Source organism: Seriola aureovittata, chromosome 13 (assembly GCF_021018895.1).
Source record: "Seriola aureovittata isolate HTS-2021-v1 ecotype China chromosome 13, ASM2101889v1, whole genome shotgun sequence".
In the NCBI taxonomy this organism is placed as follows: domain Eukaryota; kingdom Metazoa; phylum Chordata; class Actinopteri; order Carangiformes; family Carangidae; genus Seriola; species Seriola aureovittata.
Window position 1 is genome coordinate 22,121,610 of NC_079376.1, and position 18,093 is coordinate 22,139,702.

An 18,093-nucleotide genomic window follows, 5' to 3' on the forward strand; every position below is an offset into this window, starting at 1 on the left:
TGTAGTGCAAAATAAATATTGAAAATAAATATTGATCCTCTGCCTATGCATTGATTAAATTGTGAAAAATATTGAGACAATTAAAGACAAAAAGTTACATAGAATTTATTCAGTGAAAAGTTCTGGGCAATAAAATGAAAAACTATGATTTCTTTAGAATATAAAACTCTGTCTATCACTGTCTGGCAGTTCTACTAAGTATTTAATTTGTCATTTTTATGCTACTTCATATTTTTATTCTCATACACTACATATGAGAGGGAAATATTGTATTTTTTACTCCACCACATTTACCTGTCAGCTAAGCTATAGTCTCTAATTACTTGGCATATCAGGATTTACATTTACATTTACTCATTTCATCACTGCCAATAATAGAACATGTATAATAAAAATATTCTTTCATTTTGCATAATGAGTACATTTACTTTTGATACCTTGTAACTGATAAGGTTTATGTACTTTTACTTGAGCAAAGGGACTTTTTACTTGTAATACAGTATCGTTATAGTGTGTAACGTGCTACCTAAATGAAGTATGTGAACACCTCTTTCACCACTGCTGACAGTATCACACAGTGTATATTTTGTTTCAGCATGTATTAGCTCATTGAAGCTTTATGCTGTGAAATGTTCAAACCCAACAGCTCACAGTTATCCCAGGATAGTGTGTTTGTACACAGTTTTGAGATTGTCATGACTGGAACACACCAGCAGTCTGTTGAAGAGTTAAAGCAAGAAGAATGATTGTAGATGAGAAGTTTCTAATAATTACAGATAAATACTCATACATAAGCATATGCTAAAGCTGCCAGGCTTTTTACCTCAAGGAGGAGTTGTGACAGCATCGACCCAGTTTTAATCTCCTTACACTGGCTCCCAGTACTGATTACCTTTAAGATTCCCATGGCCGTCCTGCTTGCTGTATTTCTTTTATAGCAATGACACGAATCTGAATCTAGTTTAAGATGGGCAAAGGTTTGATCTAAAGCCCTGCTGGTAATTCTTGTGTTTCAGAAGAGTTGGGCTTTACATGTACAGTGTAATTAAAATAGCAAATAAGCAGACAAACAGACAAACAAAACAATTAACAATACAATAAAATTGGCTAGAAATGGGTACAGTTCTGGTTTGCTGGTGGCCAGCACTTAATCTTTGTTGTGAAAGAATTCATATCTAGAATTAATCTGATTTCAGTTGGTAATATATTCCAAAAGGTTGACAGCCCTTTATATTTTATAAACTGATCATGTGTTTTTATGTAAAATCTTAATCTGGCAGGTTAATGTGCTGGAGTAACAAGTGCAATGGACAGAGGTTTTACAGTCAGTATAATAAACTTAACAGTAGAGAACAACAGGGGGCAGCAGAGTGTTTTAGTTCAACCAATGACATGTCCTGACCAGACTACTGTATCTTGATAACACAGGGAAGAGAGCTGATTCAATGAGAGCAGTAGGAATCACAGCATGCTCCAGCGGCTCTCGTCACTGGCTTCGTATGGAAGCACTACACTTAGATGAAGGATGAAACCGGACCAGCCGCGGCCAAGATGAACAGAGGCAGGGGGCCCCGGGGTGCTACTTCCTCTCTTCCCTCTCTTGGCAGTGGCATAATTGCTGAGGTTGCCTAGCGACCGGAAGCCTGGAAACAGAAGGTGTCACTTGTTACCTCAGAGCTAGATTTAGCCAAATTGTAAAATAGCCACTGGTGGATCATGAGCAGGGGTCATGTTACTAAAGATAAGAAGCAGAAGGCAGGAGGAGAGGGAGAGATCAGAAAATAGACAGAGGTCACTGTGATGGCCATTGATTCATGTCGCTATATTGTTTTTCTGGGAATGTCTAAATTAGCCATCCATCCGATCGACAATAATGTAAAACAATCTGATTTTATGACAATAATGTGGAGTAATAATAAATGGTATTTTTATGCATATTGGGCTAAAATGACAAAACACATTTGTAAGTTAATAGGGTTTTTGGTTACAGGTAATTACAGATACACAACAGTATACAACTTACATTTACAGCTCTATGACTACACCCATATTTAAAGACTCATTCCCCACCCTTTACACTGTTTGGGATCAAACCACAGGTGTGTGTTGCAATAAGCATGAATAAGTGACCACTGTCAAAAAAAGCAAATGACAAAGTAGTTTTATTACAAGTGCTTTACATCATAATATTTCTTCACCACCCATTTTGTGTCTGTTCTAACAGTGAGCTCGCTGGGGTCAATTACAGGCCACTAAAAGTGGGAGTGAAGAGCTATAGTTCCAATATGTAGGAGGAGATCAGTTCTATCAGTGTTGATGCACTTTGAAACACTCATCCACAGAGCCTGACAGAGGTAAATTAATTTATTACACAATTCATGTAATTACTTTCTAGTAATGATTTAGCAGATATATTCATAAAAACTGCAGATAACAATATTTGTACATTAACAATAAAACAAAAGGCTGCTCTTTGTGATGAGCCCACAGTTCCTCTCAACCCAGCAACAAACGTCAAAGTTAGCAGTTGGCTTTTGTAATATAGCTGAGCATTTAGCAGCTGCAGAGCCACACATTTTTCTCTGGAGGTGGTGGAGAACAAAACAGAGCTAAAAGTTGAATGAAAGTTAGACTGTATTTATTCATCATTTGCCCAGGAACATCACAGGCCACAACTCAGTGGCCATGTTGCTCTGTGTCATGGATTTTTAAATAGGCAATTGTTTGCTAACATGTACACCATATTAAATTTATAAGGTGATGATATGTTAATGTTGTGTTATTGTTGTGACCCCACCAAAAATGAATGAATGCAGGTTTAATAACATAAAAGTTATGTTTGTTTTAGGTTTTTATGGAGAGGAACTAACGTTTAGCTAACTTTGTACATTTCTCTTTCAGCTAGCTACTTTATCTGAAATGATGAAAACATAATGGAAAATCATGCTAGGCTAGTGTTATTAATGTACAAGTGAAGGATTATTACTACATTTGACCAAGCTAAAATGCAAACAAGCTGAACTGTAATCCCACTGTGAAAAAACCCTTTTCTTTACATGTATGCCATAACTTATCATTATGTAGGCTATACATGCTCTTGAGTATTTGTGTCACAAATATTATTAATAATAATAATAATAATAATAATAATAATAGTATTCTTTATTTATAGATCACTTTTCTAAACCAACTCTAAAAAGCACTTTACACAAAGCATCAGAATAAGACACGCATGTCACATGTGCCTAACCCAGATAATTAGCCTGAGTCAAGTCTTTTTTAATTATATATCCCAGATTTATTTATATGCCTCAGACGGCTTTAAAATTCACACAATATACCACATCCTCTATTTTTACCATCTACTGTTGTCTTAAGTACTGGCAACATGTGCATTGTGTTATGATTAAGCCTTTGACTGGACATCACGCCCAATGGCACCAATTAGATCCTTGTAAACAATCAGTTCATTTCTAAAAGTCTTTATTCTCAGAATCATTTCCCAGCAAGATCGAGTCATTCAAGGCCTGTCAATCTAGTTCCTGACATTTTTCTGTCCTTTCCTCATTGTCTGTGTCGTCATCCTGCTTCCGCTCTTCTGTCCTTAGCTCCCCGTTATTAGACTCTCATCCCCTCATCTCCTCCTCCTCCCCGCTCCTTCTATTTCTCTCTGCATTTTCTCACCCATCCATGTCTCCTTGCCTCCAACAAGCCCAGCCTACCATCCTACAATCTGTACTATAGCTCGCTCTTCTTCTTTCCTGTCCCCATTCATCCCCATTATTTACTTTTTCTGCATCTCCCACTGTCACCTTCTCTCAGGCTTCCACTCACTGTTGTTTAAATGCCCCCCCCCCCCCAGCCCCCTCCACCATATACCTCCATCTCTGCCTCCATCTCTGGTGCGCACACAGCGGATGGCGGCAGCCCACTCAGTCCTCTCAGGGAGCAGAAGGTTTGTCCACTCCCACTCAGGCTTTGCGTCATGGAACACAGCGAAATAGAGACAGAGGAGAGAGAACAGATGGGAGGAGGACACACTGGCTGCCTGTTTTATAACATTACTCCTAACAATGCTGTGGTCATCAGTACGACTATGTAAAATAGCAAGCTATTGTAGACTCATCAAGCAGGCCTATATATAGGCCTGTGCTCAATATAGAGGGGCAGGAACTCACACTTTTGACGTGAAGAGGAAAATTTGTCCCACACTTTGAGAAAAGGTTAAAAAATGTGTTCATGACTCTGAAAAGATTATGCAGGTAAGGTAACGCAGTGCTTTGTAAGAATTCTAACCTTAAAGGATTATTCCATGTACATAATAATTTAAACAAGTATCAAAAAGATTTTTTTATTCTTAAGTTACTTATTTTTTTAAAAACTGGAACCAACTTTTCAGGCCATAAGCTCACTCTCACAGACCTTCTGCCTATGTGGAAATCTAATCTGAGGGCTTCACAATCACAAGCCTGGTGTAACCATAGCGACCTGATGCACATCAGTGCATGACATCATAACCGACACAATCACTCCCATTTACGCAAGTGGAACAACAATTCAGTCTATTCTGCTGGGCTATTATTATTTCTCCCTGTACCAGCTCCTACCTATGACTTTAAACAAGCATTGCATAAGATTCTGGTTGCAAATGATGACAATAAAAAAAAAGAGGTGCTATATTCTATAAACGGCACTGGGGATAGTGATAATACAGCACGTTCAAATGCAAATGCTGTTTACTGGATTTACACAAGAACAAAACAAAAATGAGATTTGTGGCAACACGTAAACAAGAGATTACATCTTTTCGCTGCAAAAGCTGAACACGAACAGTCAAATCTGGGTCATGCTGAAAGCAAAAATCCACCCTGGGAGAGAATCCCCATGTTTTTTCCCAATGATCTTAGACAGCTGGATTAAGACACACAGACATAGACAAGTTGCTTCAAAAGCTCCAGAGAGAGAAAAGACCAGTTTGTGATGTGATCAAGCAGCATTTTCTGGAACAGCCTCACTGATAATGAATTAAAGTCTGAATGTGAGGACATCCTGACGGTACCCAGGGTGTTTTTCTGGGTATGTGCGAATGTCTTTTGGATCAGTGCTGCGATGTAAGTAAAGATGTGGGTGTAAGAGCATAATGAAATGTTCTGAAAGTCCACAAAATCAGCCACCTCCAAATTGTCAGAGGTGTAGATCCACAGTTTAGCTCGATTTCAGCATTTCAGCGTGAGAGCTGCTGAGTTAATTATGATCTTGAGCATAAAATGTGTTATTTTATTCAACTGTGGCTTTTACCCTTGAAACAGCAGTTGTCAGGCAACCAAGACAAAGTCCAGTACATAACTCCCTGTAAAAAACACAACTTTTTTTCTGTAGATTCAACAAACAAGACATTAACTTAACATAGCATGAAATCATAGCATCTGTAAACAGAGGGAACAGCTAACCTGAATCTATATATAAGTTATCGAATCTACCCTCTAAAGCACATTAACACGTTTTATCTTGTTTGTTTAATCTGAACAAATTCAAAGTAAAAAGCTGCATCTGGTTTAGTTTCCTTGCACATAGCAAGGTTGTTTCCCCTGGTTTCCAAACAGTCTTTGTGATAAGCTAACTGCCTGCTGTAGCTTCATATTTAAAGGTCCCATATAATATAAAGCTAGATGTCAATTTCTTTTTTGATTATAAATCAGGTTTTATATTAATAGTGTGAAAGTATCAAAGCGCTCAGTCCATGGAGAAATGCACACAGCCCATATTCAGAAGCTGAGCCTTAAAACCAGCCGTCATGTCACAACAAAGCAGTCACCACTCTCAGCCATGCCCCAAGCCCCACCCACCTGGACCCACCATCCAACCTTGCATGATTTGGTTTTATCAGTGTTTACCTGAATCTGCTATATTTTTATTTTATCACTCAGAAAACAGTCAGCAAATCAGAAGAGAGGCTCAGAGCCTCCTCTCTTCTGATTGGCTCACCGACCTGTCGTTTCTAGTGCTCCAGAGGGAAGCCTGAGAGAGGAGATGTAAAACTAAATTACTTAAAACCAGAAATAAATCTTTTTATGGATCAAAACTTCATATAAAACACTGAAAAAGTGTAACATATGGGACCTTTAATGTACATATATGAGTGATATCAGTCTTCTCATGAAACACTTGGTGAGGGAGCAAATACATATATTTCCCAAACTGTCAAAAAAAACTATTTAAAACAATTTCGGTTGACTGGCACGTTGGCCCATACCAGGAAAAACCATGGGCCAAGGCACCATTAAATTTGTAGAAAATATTTTTTCCCACTGAGGATGAATTCTGTTCTGGTTATACCATGCTTCTTTGCTCTTTAGTGCCATTTTTAAATCAAAATGTCCTCCTGTACTGACTCTTAAGTCCATGAAAGGGTATGTCAAAAACTACTGACCAAAAACATAAAACACTGTGGTATGTTACAGAACTAATGACATGCCAAGGTTCCCAAAACCCCAACTCAAATCCAAATGTACTACCCTACATTCTGAATAGATGAGTTGTTTTCCAAAGCCAGATCAGCATTTTTTTCCCCTGAGATTTTTTCCTGCAGGAGATGAAGTTAATGTGACTTCATCAGTCTCAAGGCTTATGAGTCACAAACTCAACTGAACTGAGCAGTTAAATCAGTCACAACATTCAGCACTAAGGTGCGTCATGACTGATGTCCGAGGTGCTGATCCTGGGACCACCAGGGATGAGGGAGCTGTCTATGGTACTAACCGTCACAGATCTGCTGACAGGCAGGATTCCTGCTGCTAACAAATTAAATATTCTCTGGGCGGATTTTCAGTTCGTAACACAGATTTTACTGCAATGCAATTATTATCATTTATTTATTTATATCCATTTATAGTGCTCCTGTCATTAGAGACATTGGAAAGGCTTGTGCTGGAATTGAACAAAGCCCACTACAGTCAGGACTCAATCTTGACATGTGGTGACCCTTCCTTTGGCATCTCTTTTGTCACCTACAACAACACTTATCATGGACATTTTTGCCCTCATATGCATCAAATTTGCTGTGAATATGAATCTTTATATTTTTATTGACCCCCTGACCTTTCTTCCAGCACAACTGTCCACTTATAGATAAGACATTATGGAATATAATTAAAATTGTAGCCATTTCATGTTATAAATTGACCCCTCTAGATTTTTGTTTATTTCTATTTTGTTTATCATAACTAGTTCTTCATTATGTTGCAACCAACTCCAGGTGCTCCCACTGTACATTAATGATTAAAAGTGAACACTTTCATATGGCAGATGAGTATTTCTCTGATGTAGAGCTGCAGGCAGGGTTAGGCAGGGTGTGGGATAGCCTGCCTATCACACACTCGAAAGGACACTAACTACAGATAGTTTGTTGTAGATGGTTCAGAGTCAGACGTGGTGAGGTGACGTGATGAAAACACTTCACGAGTACACCTTTTGTTATTCATTTCTTCCCTTTATAAAATAGTTAATAGGGTGCTGTGCTGACGCAAAACGAGGAGTTGTGAACCAGTGTGTGGTGCTCGCTGCCTCTGAGTCTGTGTGTGTGTGTGTGTGTGTGTGAGTCATCGTGTCACCTACTGTGCTCGGGTTGGTAGGTCAAAAGAACAGCAAACTGTTGTTGTGACAGTTAATAATACGCAGGTTGGTGCTTGTTCGGTGGAGGAGGCCTGTGTGTATGTCCAGGTGTGCTCAGGAGTGTGCTGCTTAAAAACATTAACAATCAGCCAGTGGAGGCAATCATCATCATTTAACATGCGCTTCGTCAGCCTGTGCTATGATTGTTAATTTGATTAGACTTAATAATTATGGTAAATGGACTGCACTCATATAGTGCTTTTCTAGTCTTATCGACCACTCAAAGCACTTTACACTCAAGTTACATTCATATATATATATATATATATATACATGTAGTACATAGCATTTGTTCTACCACACACACACACACACTCACACACAAATGATAAACCAAGGACAATTTGGGGTTCACTATCTTGCCCAAGGACACTTCAACATGCAGACTGGACGAGCTGGGAATCAAACCAATGATATTCTGATCAGTGGATGACCCACTCGACCTCCCGAGCCACAGTTGTTCACTTTGTATGATGCAAAGTGAACAGTATTTAGATTTCCTTATGAGCAGTTACAAACAGTAGCAATCCTTCAGTTAAAGTGTTAATTTTTTTTTTTTTTAAAGCTGCACTTTTCATATGGCTCAAACAAGTAAGTGTCACTCACAGTGACAAAGCTACGGAGATTTGTTGGCAAACACTGTGATAAATCTTCAGTCTGTGGGTCTGTTTAGCATCTTTCAATTCATTTTGTTTTGGTTCATCAATCACAAACCAACTGTACACTTCCTGCTCCGAACCAAACTGCAGATCAACAAAGTTAGCAACTAGCTAGTCAACACAGTGGAGCATTTAGCAGCTAGAGAGGTCTCACAAAGCAGCACATACACAATAATGAGGAGCAGTGCTCAAAAGCTTGTTTATTCTGTACCTTTACATTCATTACATCACCAGAAACACGACTCCAAATGAATGCTAGTGTTGCCCTGTGTTTGCTAAATGTGTGAATATAGGCATTTGCCACTGCAATCATTTTCATAGTGTTTTCTGTGAAGTGTGAGGTATCCAAATTATTAGGTCATAAAACTTCATCCTTGGTTGGAAATCATAGTTTGAATGGAGAATAGAGATGTGGACAAATTGATTACTCTCTTTCGCTATATATCTTATACCATTTTAGGATTTAAAGGGATAGTTCAGTTTTTTTTGACGTGGGATTGTGTGAGGTAGTCACATAGTCGGTACATTATATTTTAACCCCTGAACTAACGTATTCCTATGCACAAGCGCACCTACGTGGTTAAAAAAATATACTGCCTGTCATGGTTTGCTATGGCAGACACTTTTTGTTAGTTTTGTTTTGGAGTTTTTGCACTTTCTGTTTTATTTCGAATTGGTTTCCTTGTGTGTCTGTGTGTTGCTTCCTGTCTTGGTCCTGTGTCTGTGGTGATTGTCTGCCCCGCCCTGATGTGTTTCACCTGTGTTCAATCACCCTTGCCTCCCTTGTCTATATAGTCTTTGTGCTTCCCTTTGTCTGTGTCGGTTCGTCTGTTTAGTTCTGGGTTTGTTCACGTCCTATTGTCTTCATGTCTGTCCATGTCACGTTCACGTCTGGATTTTTGATTAAATAAACCTGCCTGCACTGTCTCCCAAGAGTTGACTGCATTTGGGTCCTACTTACCTCGCAAATGCTGACACTGCCAAAGGAGTGTTCTGTTTTCACGGGAAGATAAGTGTACATTTAAACTGATATTGGATTATTTTGGTGGGTGTTTTTAAAGGTGTCCAAAACAAGTTTTTTTTCTGCTGGCCCCGTGCACAGCAACACATCGCTCAGCTGCAGTGTTCCCAGTCAGCTTTCCTAACTGGGAGCGCGCTGATCTGAATCTACTGCGGGGAATGTACTGACTATATGTGACTACCTCACACAACTCCATGTCAAAAACTACCAACTATCCCTTTTAAAGTATAAAAGTAGACAAATAAAAAAGCAGGATAGCACTGTGAAGCAGCCTGATTTTAAAGGTGGAGTTTTACACAATGAGACTCCCTTCCTCAGTCAAATCCAAGTAATTTGTTGCATTCAGAGTTTTTGTTTGAAAGCAGAAAGATACAACATGACAAAACTGCAACACTGTTCACAGTAAGCATGACATTTCTTCTGCAGGGTCACAACATCGATCAAGCTCATGGTTTTGGTCTTGTTTCCTCTTGTAACCTGTTCTCCACTTACAAATGATTTGTTCCCCCTCAGTTGTCTTCCTGATAACAAACTGCCACATCTCAAAACTCAAAAGACACCGAACCCATACCTGTTCCTTCACCGTCAGCATCTTTGAGTAAGATCCTAAACTCAAGTGGCTTAAACAGGAATGAGTGTGTAATACAGAAGCTGGGAAATTATAGGTGGCAAATGAAAAGAAAGAGCATGTGAGATAGGGTGAAGAGTACGAGTGCAATGAAGAGGGAGAAGAAAAGAGTAGCTAACGTCCGGAGTGGCTGTTGAGAGTGCTGAGTGGGTGGGGTGGTGGTGGTGGTGGAGGAGGAGGAGGAGGAGAGCTGGAGCTGGAGCTAGTGGTCTCAGCCTCCTTCTCAGAATTATCCCTCAGTGACGCAAGCTCCTCCACACACATCCTGACAGCTGCTGCCTGCCTGGTTACAACGCTGTTAGGCCTGTCCAATAACATTCATGTTCATTTCCGCTTTAATGCATGGCTTTTCCCTGCTGGGTTTACCAATACGGCTCCATTTAGGCTCATTAGTACATGTTCACCTACTACTTTTTCTTTTCATCTAATCCATGTACTAGTGGGACCACAGTCTCGCTCACACACCGGATCTTTTTTTTTTTTTTTTTTGTGATGAGGATAAGCTGTGAAAGAAATCAAGCCATTATTCATACTCCACTCGTCTTAGGCATTGTTCTTGTTCTAGTGACGACATACAGACCAAAATACACCGGATGGTTGAGAGATAGTTGAAGGGCTCTCACTGGTTTCAGAGACACGCTACCCCCTGTTTTAATAATGGTGCTCTTAACATTAAAGTGCAGCCATATAGTAATGACATAATTCCCTTTCCATGAGTCCCGCAATAAAACATCTAAAGGGCTGAATGTGAATTAATAAAAATGGCAATAAGAAAAAACCCAAATTCTGTGAAATTGGGCCGTGAAATGACAATAATACTAACCAAACAACAACTGCTGCAAGTGTATTGCAACTTCAAACAGGGATATTGTATAATAATGTAAAACACTGAAAGAGTAGCATAGTGACCACTGAGGAGAATTAGGTTGTAATATTTCTGGGCAATAATTATTCTGAAGTTTAATGACATGAGGTGGAGTTCACATTCTGTCATTTCATACTTACGTTTACATTTACTCATTTGGCAGATGCTTTTATCTAAAGAGGGACAACATTAAAGCTTTTAATAATTGATTTTTAATTTATTGACTGGATTTATATGAAAATTTAATTTAATTTAAAAAGTACATTTAGAATAATCTGATTATCAGTGTAACATTTTTTTTACAGATTAAAAGACCAGAATTGTTCACTCTGTAATACGTGTGACAAAATCAATCACATTGAAACAAGCAAACATAAAGAGCTGCCAATGTCAACATGTTTCACCTGTTGTACCAGATCAATAATATTCATTTCCTCATGTATAAATCTGCCAAGCAGACTTAACACACATTATTGGTTTGTGAAAACAGATTGATATTGTAAAAGCTTATTATCTTACATGACTAAAGTACTATAGCAATACTATAGCTACTTGTACTTCACTTACTTGAGTATTTACATTTTCTACTACACATCATCCCAGAGGCAAATACAAGCTACAGAGGATAATAAAAAGTTAGCTCCACCATTATTGGGCCATTCTGCATGACAAGTACTTTTACTTTGGTACTTAGAGGATATTTCAATGCTAAAACTTTTGTCATTCTATTTAAATAAATTTTGAATGCAGGACTTTTTAAAAAAAACTTATGTGGAGTCATAACCTCAGTATTTCTGAATCCTTTGTATAGTAACTATAACTCAAAGTAGTGTTAGGTTCATAACAGTGATTGAAAGTACAGTTGCTCAAGCATTGTCCTTCCATACAGTTCAGAGATACTTGTACTCTAAATTAATTTTGTGCTATTTCATACTTCTTCACCACTACATTTCAGAGGAAAATATTTTAATTTTACTCAACTACGTGATTTGGCAGCTAGAATTACTAGTCACCTTGCATATTTTAAAAAATAAAAATATTATGAGCATATACTGTACATTACAGTTCATCGTAATTAATATGCAGACAAAATGGGGTAAATGGGTAAAATTAGCTCCACCACAACCACATACAACATTAAAACACTGCTCATTGTGTTAATGCCTCAACAATAATAATCCAGTAGCATAATATATAATGTAATGTGACACTGTGACACTTACTTTTATACTTTATGTACATTTTTTCTCTTTATATAAGTCAATATATTGACACAGGACTTGTACTTGTTATAGAGCATCTTTACATTGTGGCACCGGTGCTTTTACATAAATAAATAAATAAATGATCTGAATTCTTTATAACAAGTGATACAGAAGGCATGAAGATATTAAACCATTATAATGTCAGTAAACCAAAACAATCCCAGTAAGTACCAATATAGCCTAACCGCTCTCTTTGTTGTTGACTACAGTATTGATAAAAATTTCAGAACAATACAGAAATATTGATTATTTGACCTGTCATCATAAGACCAATTTATAAAAAAAGGCCTAAGGTAAAGGTAATTGAATGGTGTCTGTACAGTCATGTTACCTTAGTTCATGACCCCAAATGTGAATGATTATTTACATCATGCTTATGTATTCTCTGAACATGCCCATGTATGGAAACCTCTCTCTAAGTATTCATTCAAAATGACAACATACTTCTCAATCTGGAGCAAGCTAAAGTCTCATGGCCCCAGAATTTCACTGTGATCACACAAAGGACTATTAAGTTACTAGTCTTTGAGGAGCTGAAGGGGACTTCCACAGTGTGACTGTCAGTATCAGACCCATTCATCTGACAGACAGGCTCACACTCAGGTTTTGGGACATTCCAGAGTGTCCTCTATCTTTTTTCATGAAATGTGAGTGGCTTCACTGGGGCACGATGATGATGTGCATCGTGATCTTTTTTCTGTGATGACTCCAATTATTTTGTTTATTTACGGAGCTCAATCTGAACTGATTAAATTGAAGTGAAATGAGATTAAGTCTGTGAAACTGAATGGAAAACAAAAATAGCTTTAGAATCAACAAAGCCTGCTTTGAGACACTCTGTTAGAAATCAGAGGGAAAATTATTACATGGCCACATTCACCACAATTGGGTCTGACAATCCCATCTTGGTCAGAAATTCTTAACAGAAGCTCATTTGCTCTCATGGCAACCGGTAATGTACTACTGTGGAAGAACAACAAACATGCACTGGAAGATCTTGGTGCCCAGAGGCAGACAAGGTTTTCTAGGACATGAGTAACATATAAAAAGGAGATACTCCAGTCATATAAAAGAAACTATTCACCAGGTATAACTGGGTATAACAAAAGAAACCCTCACTGAACATATTTTCTGAGCTAAAACAAATGTCTGCTTCTTCCATCAGATTTGACCTTGTCTTACCAATCAACCGTTTCAATGTCCAAATTGCCCCTATTTGTTCTTTTGTGATAATCTGATGAAAGGATTGTATAGATCTATTTAAATCTCCTTCAAATGCAATTTTCAGTTCACTTAAAATCTACACTGAGTCTGTGTTGACATGTACATCCACATGGTAGGAAATGATGTAGAGAAAAATGTTTACGTGAGAAAGAATGAATCCAGTTGGGAATGAGCAGGACCTTGTACTGACCTTGATGAGAAAGCGATTGTGATGGATAAAAACAAACATGTTGCTGAATATGATGCCTCAATCAGATCATGGCTTTAAGGTTGCTGAATTATTTCCCAGATTAAAAATGTCTCCATGTGCCCTACCCATAAATTGTGCTTGTTTTTGTCGTACAACAGACTACCTCTTCTCAGATATCCAAGAGAAGACCAACAGGGTGACATCCATCCTCAGTCTTCCCTCCTACTTCAAAGACACCCATGCTTACTTTGAAACTCATTTATAGATAATGTAGCAGAACCAAGCCTCCTGCATGCTTATGTTTGATGTCCAGCACTGTTCAACGATTAGACACCATGGAATCTCCAGACTCCTTTCCATTACCATGCCAATTAACTTAGCCCTTGAACAAGTCAACCTTACAACTCTGTATACAATTCAACCTGCAATATTGTGATGTGGAACATATTTATAATTCATGAAGTGATTATGTCTTGATGCTGTGGGGAAAAAAGACACAGCCTCATCTCTATGGTCTCATGACTATTTTCACCTCAGTTTCAAGACACCTCAAGTTCATGGTGCAGTCCACTGAAATCCCAACCTGGACTTCTGCTTGTGACAGTTCCACTGACCCATATGCCTACTGTATGCTGACTGACAAAAGCAATTACCTGCACATAGCTGAGGCCCACCTGCTCTTTAAAAACAGCCAACGTCTCAGTCACAGCTGAGAACACCTGAATTTCCTGTACAAATAAGTGACAAATGCATTCTGTGGAAATGGGCTTGTTTGTTGCACCAAGTATTTCAATAAAAATGTTTAACTGAAATTTCATTAAAACAATTTTCCAGTTTGCTTCTTGCTTTAAACATGACTCAAAAGCCTCTGATTGTGTTCATAAGAATTGTTTAATGTGTCAGTCATGAGTTGATTTTTGTCTACTTCTTATTTGCCAGTAAATCACTTTTATCTTATTAATTATTGTATGTCAGCTTTCGTAGGCCAGTGCCATTTTGTTAATCATTTGTGGTTATTTTAATCATGTACTTTCAAAGGAGATGAGATCAAACAGATCACTTTGAACTAGCTTATAGCCTTAAGGCTTATCCAGAGTCATTTTTATAAACAGGGTATGTACACTCTTCCTTAATTTGGAATGAGAATATGAGAACAATGAGCATTTCTCTGTGTTGCCAAATATGCATCTGCTCTGAAAAGGTGAAAAATGTATATTGTATTTTGGTGCACTGCTCCTTTAAGGAGACCCGGAAGTGGTTATTAAACCGGACGTTCTAAATGCTCAATGTGACTTACCGTGGTTGATACTTATGTTTTAATACTGTAGTGGTTTCGAGTCTACACAATGTTTCTTACCACCGTAAATTGTGAGTATTTTAATCATTGTATGTCTTTGTACGGAGAGTCAGGCATATGCCCACACAGGGCTGTCTCAAACGTGAGAAATGAAACAATCCGTTGGCCGTAACTTAGCTAGCTGTCAGCTAACTCCCCAGTGTTAGCAGTGTTACTAAAGATGCTCTATAACTTTCTGAACTGTTTCTGTATGTTAGCACGCTTACTTACAGTTTTCCTCTTAAGTACTTGTGTATTGATTATTGGTATTTCTGTAGCGCTTTTATAGTAAAAGGTTCTGAGTTTCTATGGTTGAGTTCCTTCAAAACAATTGTTTTGTATTTAGCTTGAGCAAGTTTCTCACTGCAAGACGAAAATACACTGTTATGACTTACATCATTAAGTTGCTTAGCAATCATGTGTTATTCTGCCTCACTGACAAACGTGTCCTGGTTTCTCTCATGTCCCAGTGGCCAAGGCGAAATCAAAGTAAGTAAAAGTCGGTACATATATGTATATATATATTGTATTGACAAATACAGATTGACAGTTACGAAATGCGCCATGCAGTGTTGCGATCACTCTCACCTTCACCACTGTTTTCTTCCTTCAGGACCATCCTGGTGCAGATGGTCAGCGCTGCAGGGACAGGTTACTTCTTCAACACCAAGAGGAACCGTCTCAGAGACAAACTGGTGCTGCGCAAACATGATCCAATTGGTAAGATAAGACTAACCAGCTGTTGCATACTTATGTGTCACAGTGGCATGTTGTATTATTAGAGAGAAAACTACTCATTATTAAGATTGTTTATGAACCAGATATGATAGTTATTCTGTGACCATTATTCAAACATTTTAACTAAAACACAGAATTTCTTTGTCATGTAGTTCTTAAGCATTATTAAACTGCTATGAGCTGGTTATAGGGATATTCAATCTGTATTTTGTGAAGTAACTTACAGTAATGCGTGTGTGTGTACATACACACATATATATAGATATATGTGTTTATTTATATATATATATATATATGTATATATATATATGTATGTATGTACACACACATACATCTATGTGTGTGTGTTTGTTGTAACCTCATATGGTTCCAGTTAAAATGCCATGATATGCTGCAGTGTATTATGACAATGTCTAAAAACAATGTCAAATCAAAAATGCTTATTTGGGGCTTATGCGTGTTTTGTAAATAGACTGGTCCCAGTTTCCACTTGATGTGTTTAAACTAACTTGTTAGACGTAATAATTTAAGTAAATTGTTGACAACGGTTTCAGTAAATTATCACTTTACAAAAAGGGACCAGGACAATTCACTTTCTAAATCATGTCAGTTACAAGCTCAAATTTCTGCTGTTCACAAAACCAGGACTACCCAGCCTCTTTCATGTGTCTTTGCATTGTCAAACCCTGTGATTTACATTTAAAATCCGCCTTTTCTCTTTGCAGTGAACAAGCACGTCCTTTTCCTTGAGAAGAAGAAGATCAGATCGATTTAACAATACTCAAAAATATATGGACAATATAAACCTACAAGGTTTGAACAGACGATTTGTATTGTCATGGAGTATACAAGTCAGTCAACACTTCTGATTGGCTGGTCGACATGTGTTCAGGGGATTTCTTGGATCTATCAGAAGACCTCTACTCTCCTCACTGCTCCAGTTCAGCATGATGCAAATCCCAGCCGAGCTTCAATAAAGTCTTTATTTCCACCACTTTCAACAAGGAAGTACTGCTTATGTGTAAAAGTGAGGTTATGAAATAATACTATAAGGCTGTTGAGCAGATCTATACAGAATGTATCACTGATAATATTTAAATATTCCAACTGGGTAAATGTACTTGATTTGTTTGGGGTAATTCAATAAATTAAGTCAATTATGTGCCGTAGAAGCTGAAGTGTGAAGATGTTTGTCAGTTATTAAAGTGTTTGAGATTTAAAAAAAAAGGTTGTACAAAAACATACATTTGTGTGTTGTTAATAGCTGTGTCATCACTAAGGCACTATTCATATAAGTAATATTGACAGTCAAAGTCAAGTTCAGCTTTATATTAAAATAACATAATTACAGACCTTATGAGTATCATTATATTGTTCTTAGATTTCTCAGAGGCAGCTAATTTCAGAAGTCAGTGTTCACATTCAATAAGATCCATCCCAGATTTGATCCATTTAAACTGGAGTCTACTCCCTGATGTGCTGCTCTCAGAACAGTTCAGCTGATAGGTCCTTCTTGAAGGGGAAAGACGCCTGTGTGCCGACAGCCTGCACACTCACTCCTGCGACCTGATTGGCTCTGCGGGCCATCTCCTCCAGAGGCATTGTGGGATAATGAGCCATATAAAATGCCAGAGCTCCAATAAAGCTGTCTCCAGCACCCTGCAAAGAAGAAGAAAATTATAACTGTTTTATTAAATTTCACCTGTGGCGTAAATAGTTCCACTGTGTAACTCACACAGCCATGTGTCCTATTCAGCAGAATCATTAAATGTGTTTAGGCTGTGATGAGAAGTGCATGTGAGGGTGATTAAAACACTAATTCCATGTAAAAATGATACAATTAATCAAAGTTTTACGGTTTTAAAATGTTTCATTCTATATTTTGAAAATTATGGGAACAGTCTGGGTAGAAAATCTGAAATGAAGGGAGGGTTCATTTTTCAATACAATAAACTGTGAACAGTAGGGGGTGCTATGGCATTTGTCAGCTGTTTCTCAAGGTCTTGTACTGTTGCCTGAAGCTTCAACTAGTAGGAATGAGTTACTGAATTTTTGCCCCTGTGTGAAATTGTGTCTCAGTCAGCTCTTTCAGAGCAACATCTGTATTATGGCCATTAATCATAAGAGACTTAATAATGTGGGCAGAATCATAAATTAGATGTAATAAGCTCATGAAATATTGCGGTTTGTTAGTTGCACAGCATCCTTTAATGTTTTTTGAAAAGTAGAATATTTGAAACTGATGACATGGAAAAACGTTAAAAGAGTTAAATTAAGTGAGTTACCCTGACATACTGTTTAACTGCTAATTAGTTAACGAAATAATTTAGTTTTTTTTTATCAACTATATTCACAAACAACTAACCAAAAAAAAAAAAAAAAAAAAAAGAGGGCAGTAATACCAAATAGCTTCTCAGAGTCAGCTGAATAGCACATGCCTGGTTTAATCACCCATCAGTGGCTTCACCACCACAGCCAGCAGCTCTGGTTTTGGCT

At 37.8% G+C, this 18,093-nt stretch overlaps 2 protein-coding genes and 1 long non-coding RNA gene across 3 annotated transcripts in view; 1 reads left to right on the forward strand and 2 right to left on the reverse strand.

The window, feature by feature from the left end:
- Nucleotides 1-85: 85 nt before the first annotated feature.
- On the reverse strand, nucleotides 86-15,535 carry LOC130180456 (uncharacterized). Its single transcript, XR_008829408.1, has 3 exons — nucleotides 15,448-15,535; nucleotides 3,880-3,976; nucleotides 86-1,643 (listed from the first exon to the last, which is right to left on the reverse strand). It is a non-coding gene; the product is annotated as an uncharacterized LOC130180456 (long non-coding RNA).
- On the forward strand, nucleotides 14,772-16,775 carry mrpl33 (mitochondrial ribosomal protein L33). Its single transcript, XM_056393988.1, has 4 exons — nucleotides 14,772-14,891; nucleotides 15,330-15,348; nucleotides 15,473-15,579; nucleotides 16,323-16,775. Exons 1-4 carry the CDS (start codon nucleotides 14,870-14,872, stop codon nucleotides 16,370-16,372), a joined length of 198 nt encoding a protein of 65 aa, XP_056249963.1. The 5' UTR covers nucleotides 14,772-14,869; the 3' UTR covers nucleotides 16,373-16,775.
- rbks (ribokinase) overlaps nucleotides 16,562-18,093 on the reverse strand; it is a 37,503-nt gene continuing 35,971 nt past the window's right edge. The window contains exon 9 of the mRNA XM_056393986.1: nucleotides 16,562-17,256. Coding sequence (XP_056249961.1) covers nucleotides 17,083-17,256 — 174 coding nt within the window. The 3' untranslated portion in view covers nucleotides 16,562-17,082. The remainder of the gene's footprint in view (nucleotides 17,257-18,093) is intronic.

Coding starts and splice junctions, on each gene's coding strand:
- mrpl33 (XM_056393988.1), top strand. CDS start 14,870: ATGTTTCTTACCACCGTAAATT. Junction 15,580..16,322: donor GCGCAAACATGATCCAATTG/GTAAGATAAGAC, acceptor TTCTCTTTGCAG/TGAACAAGCACGTCCTTTTC.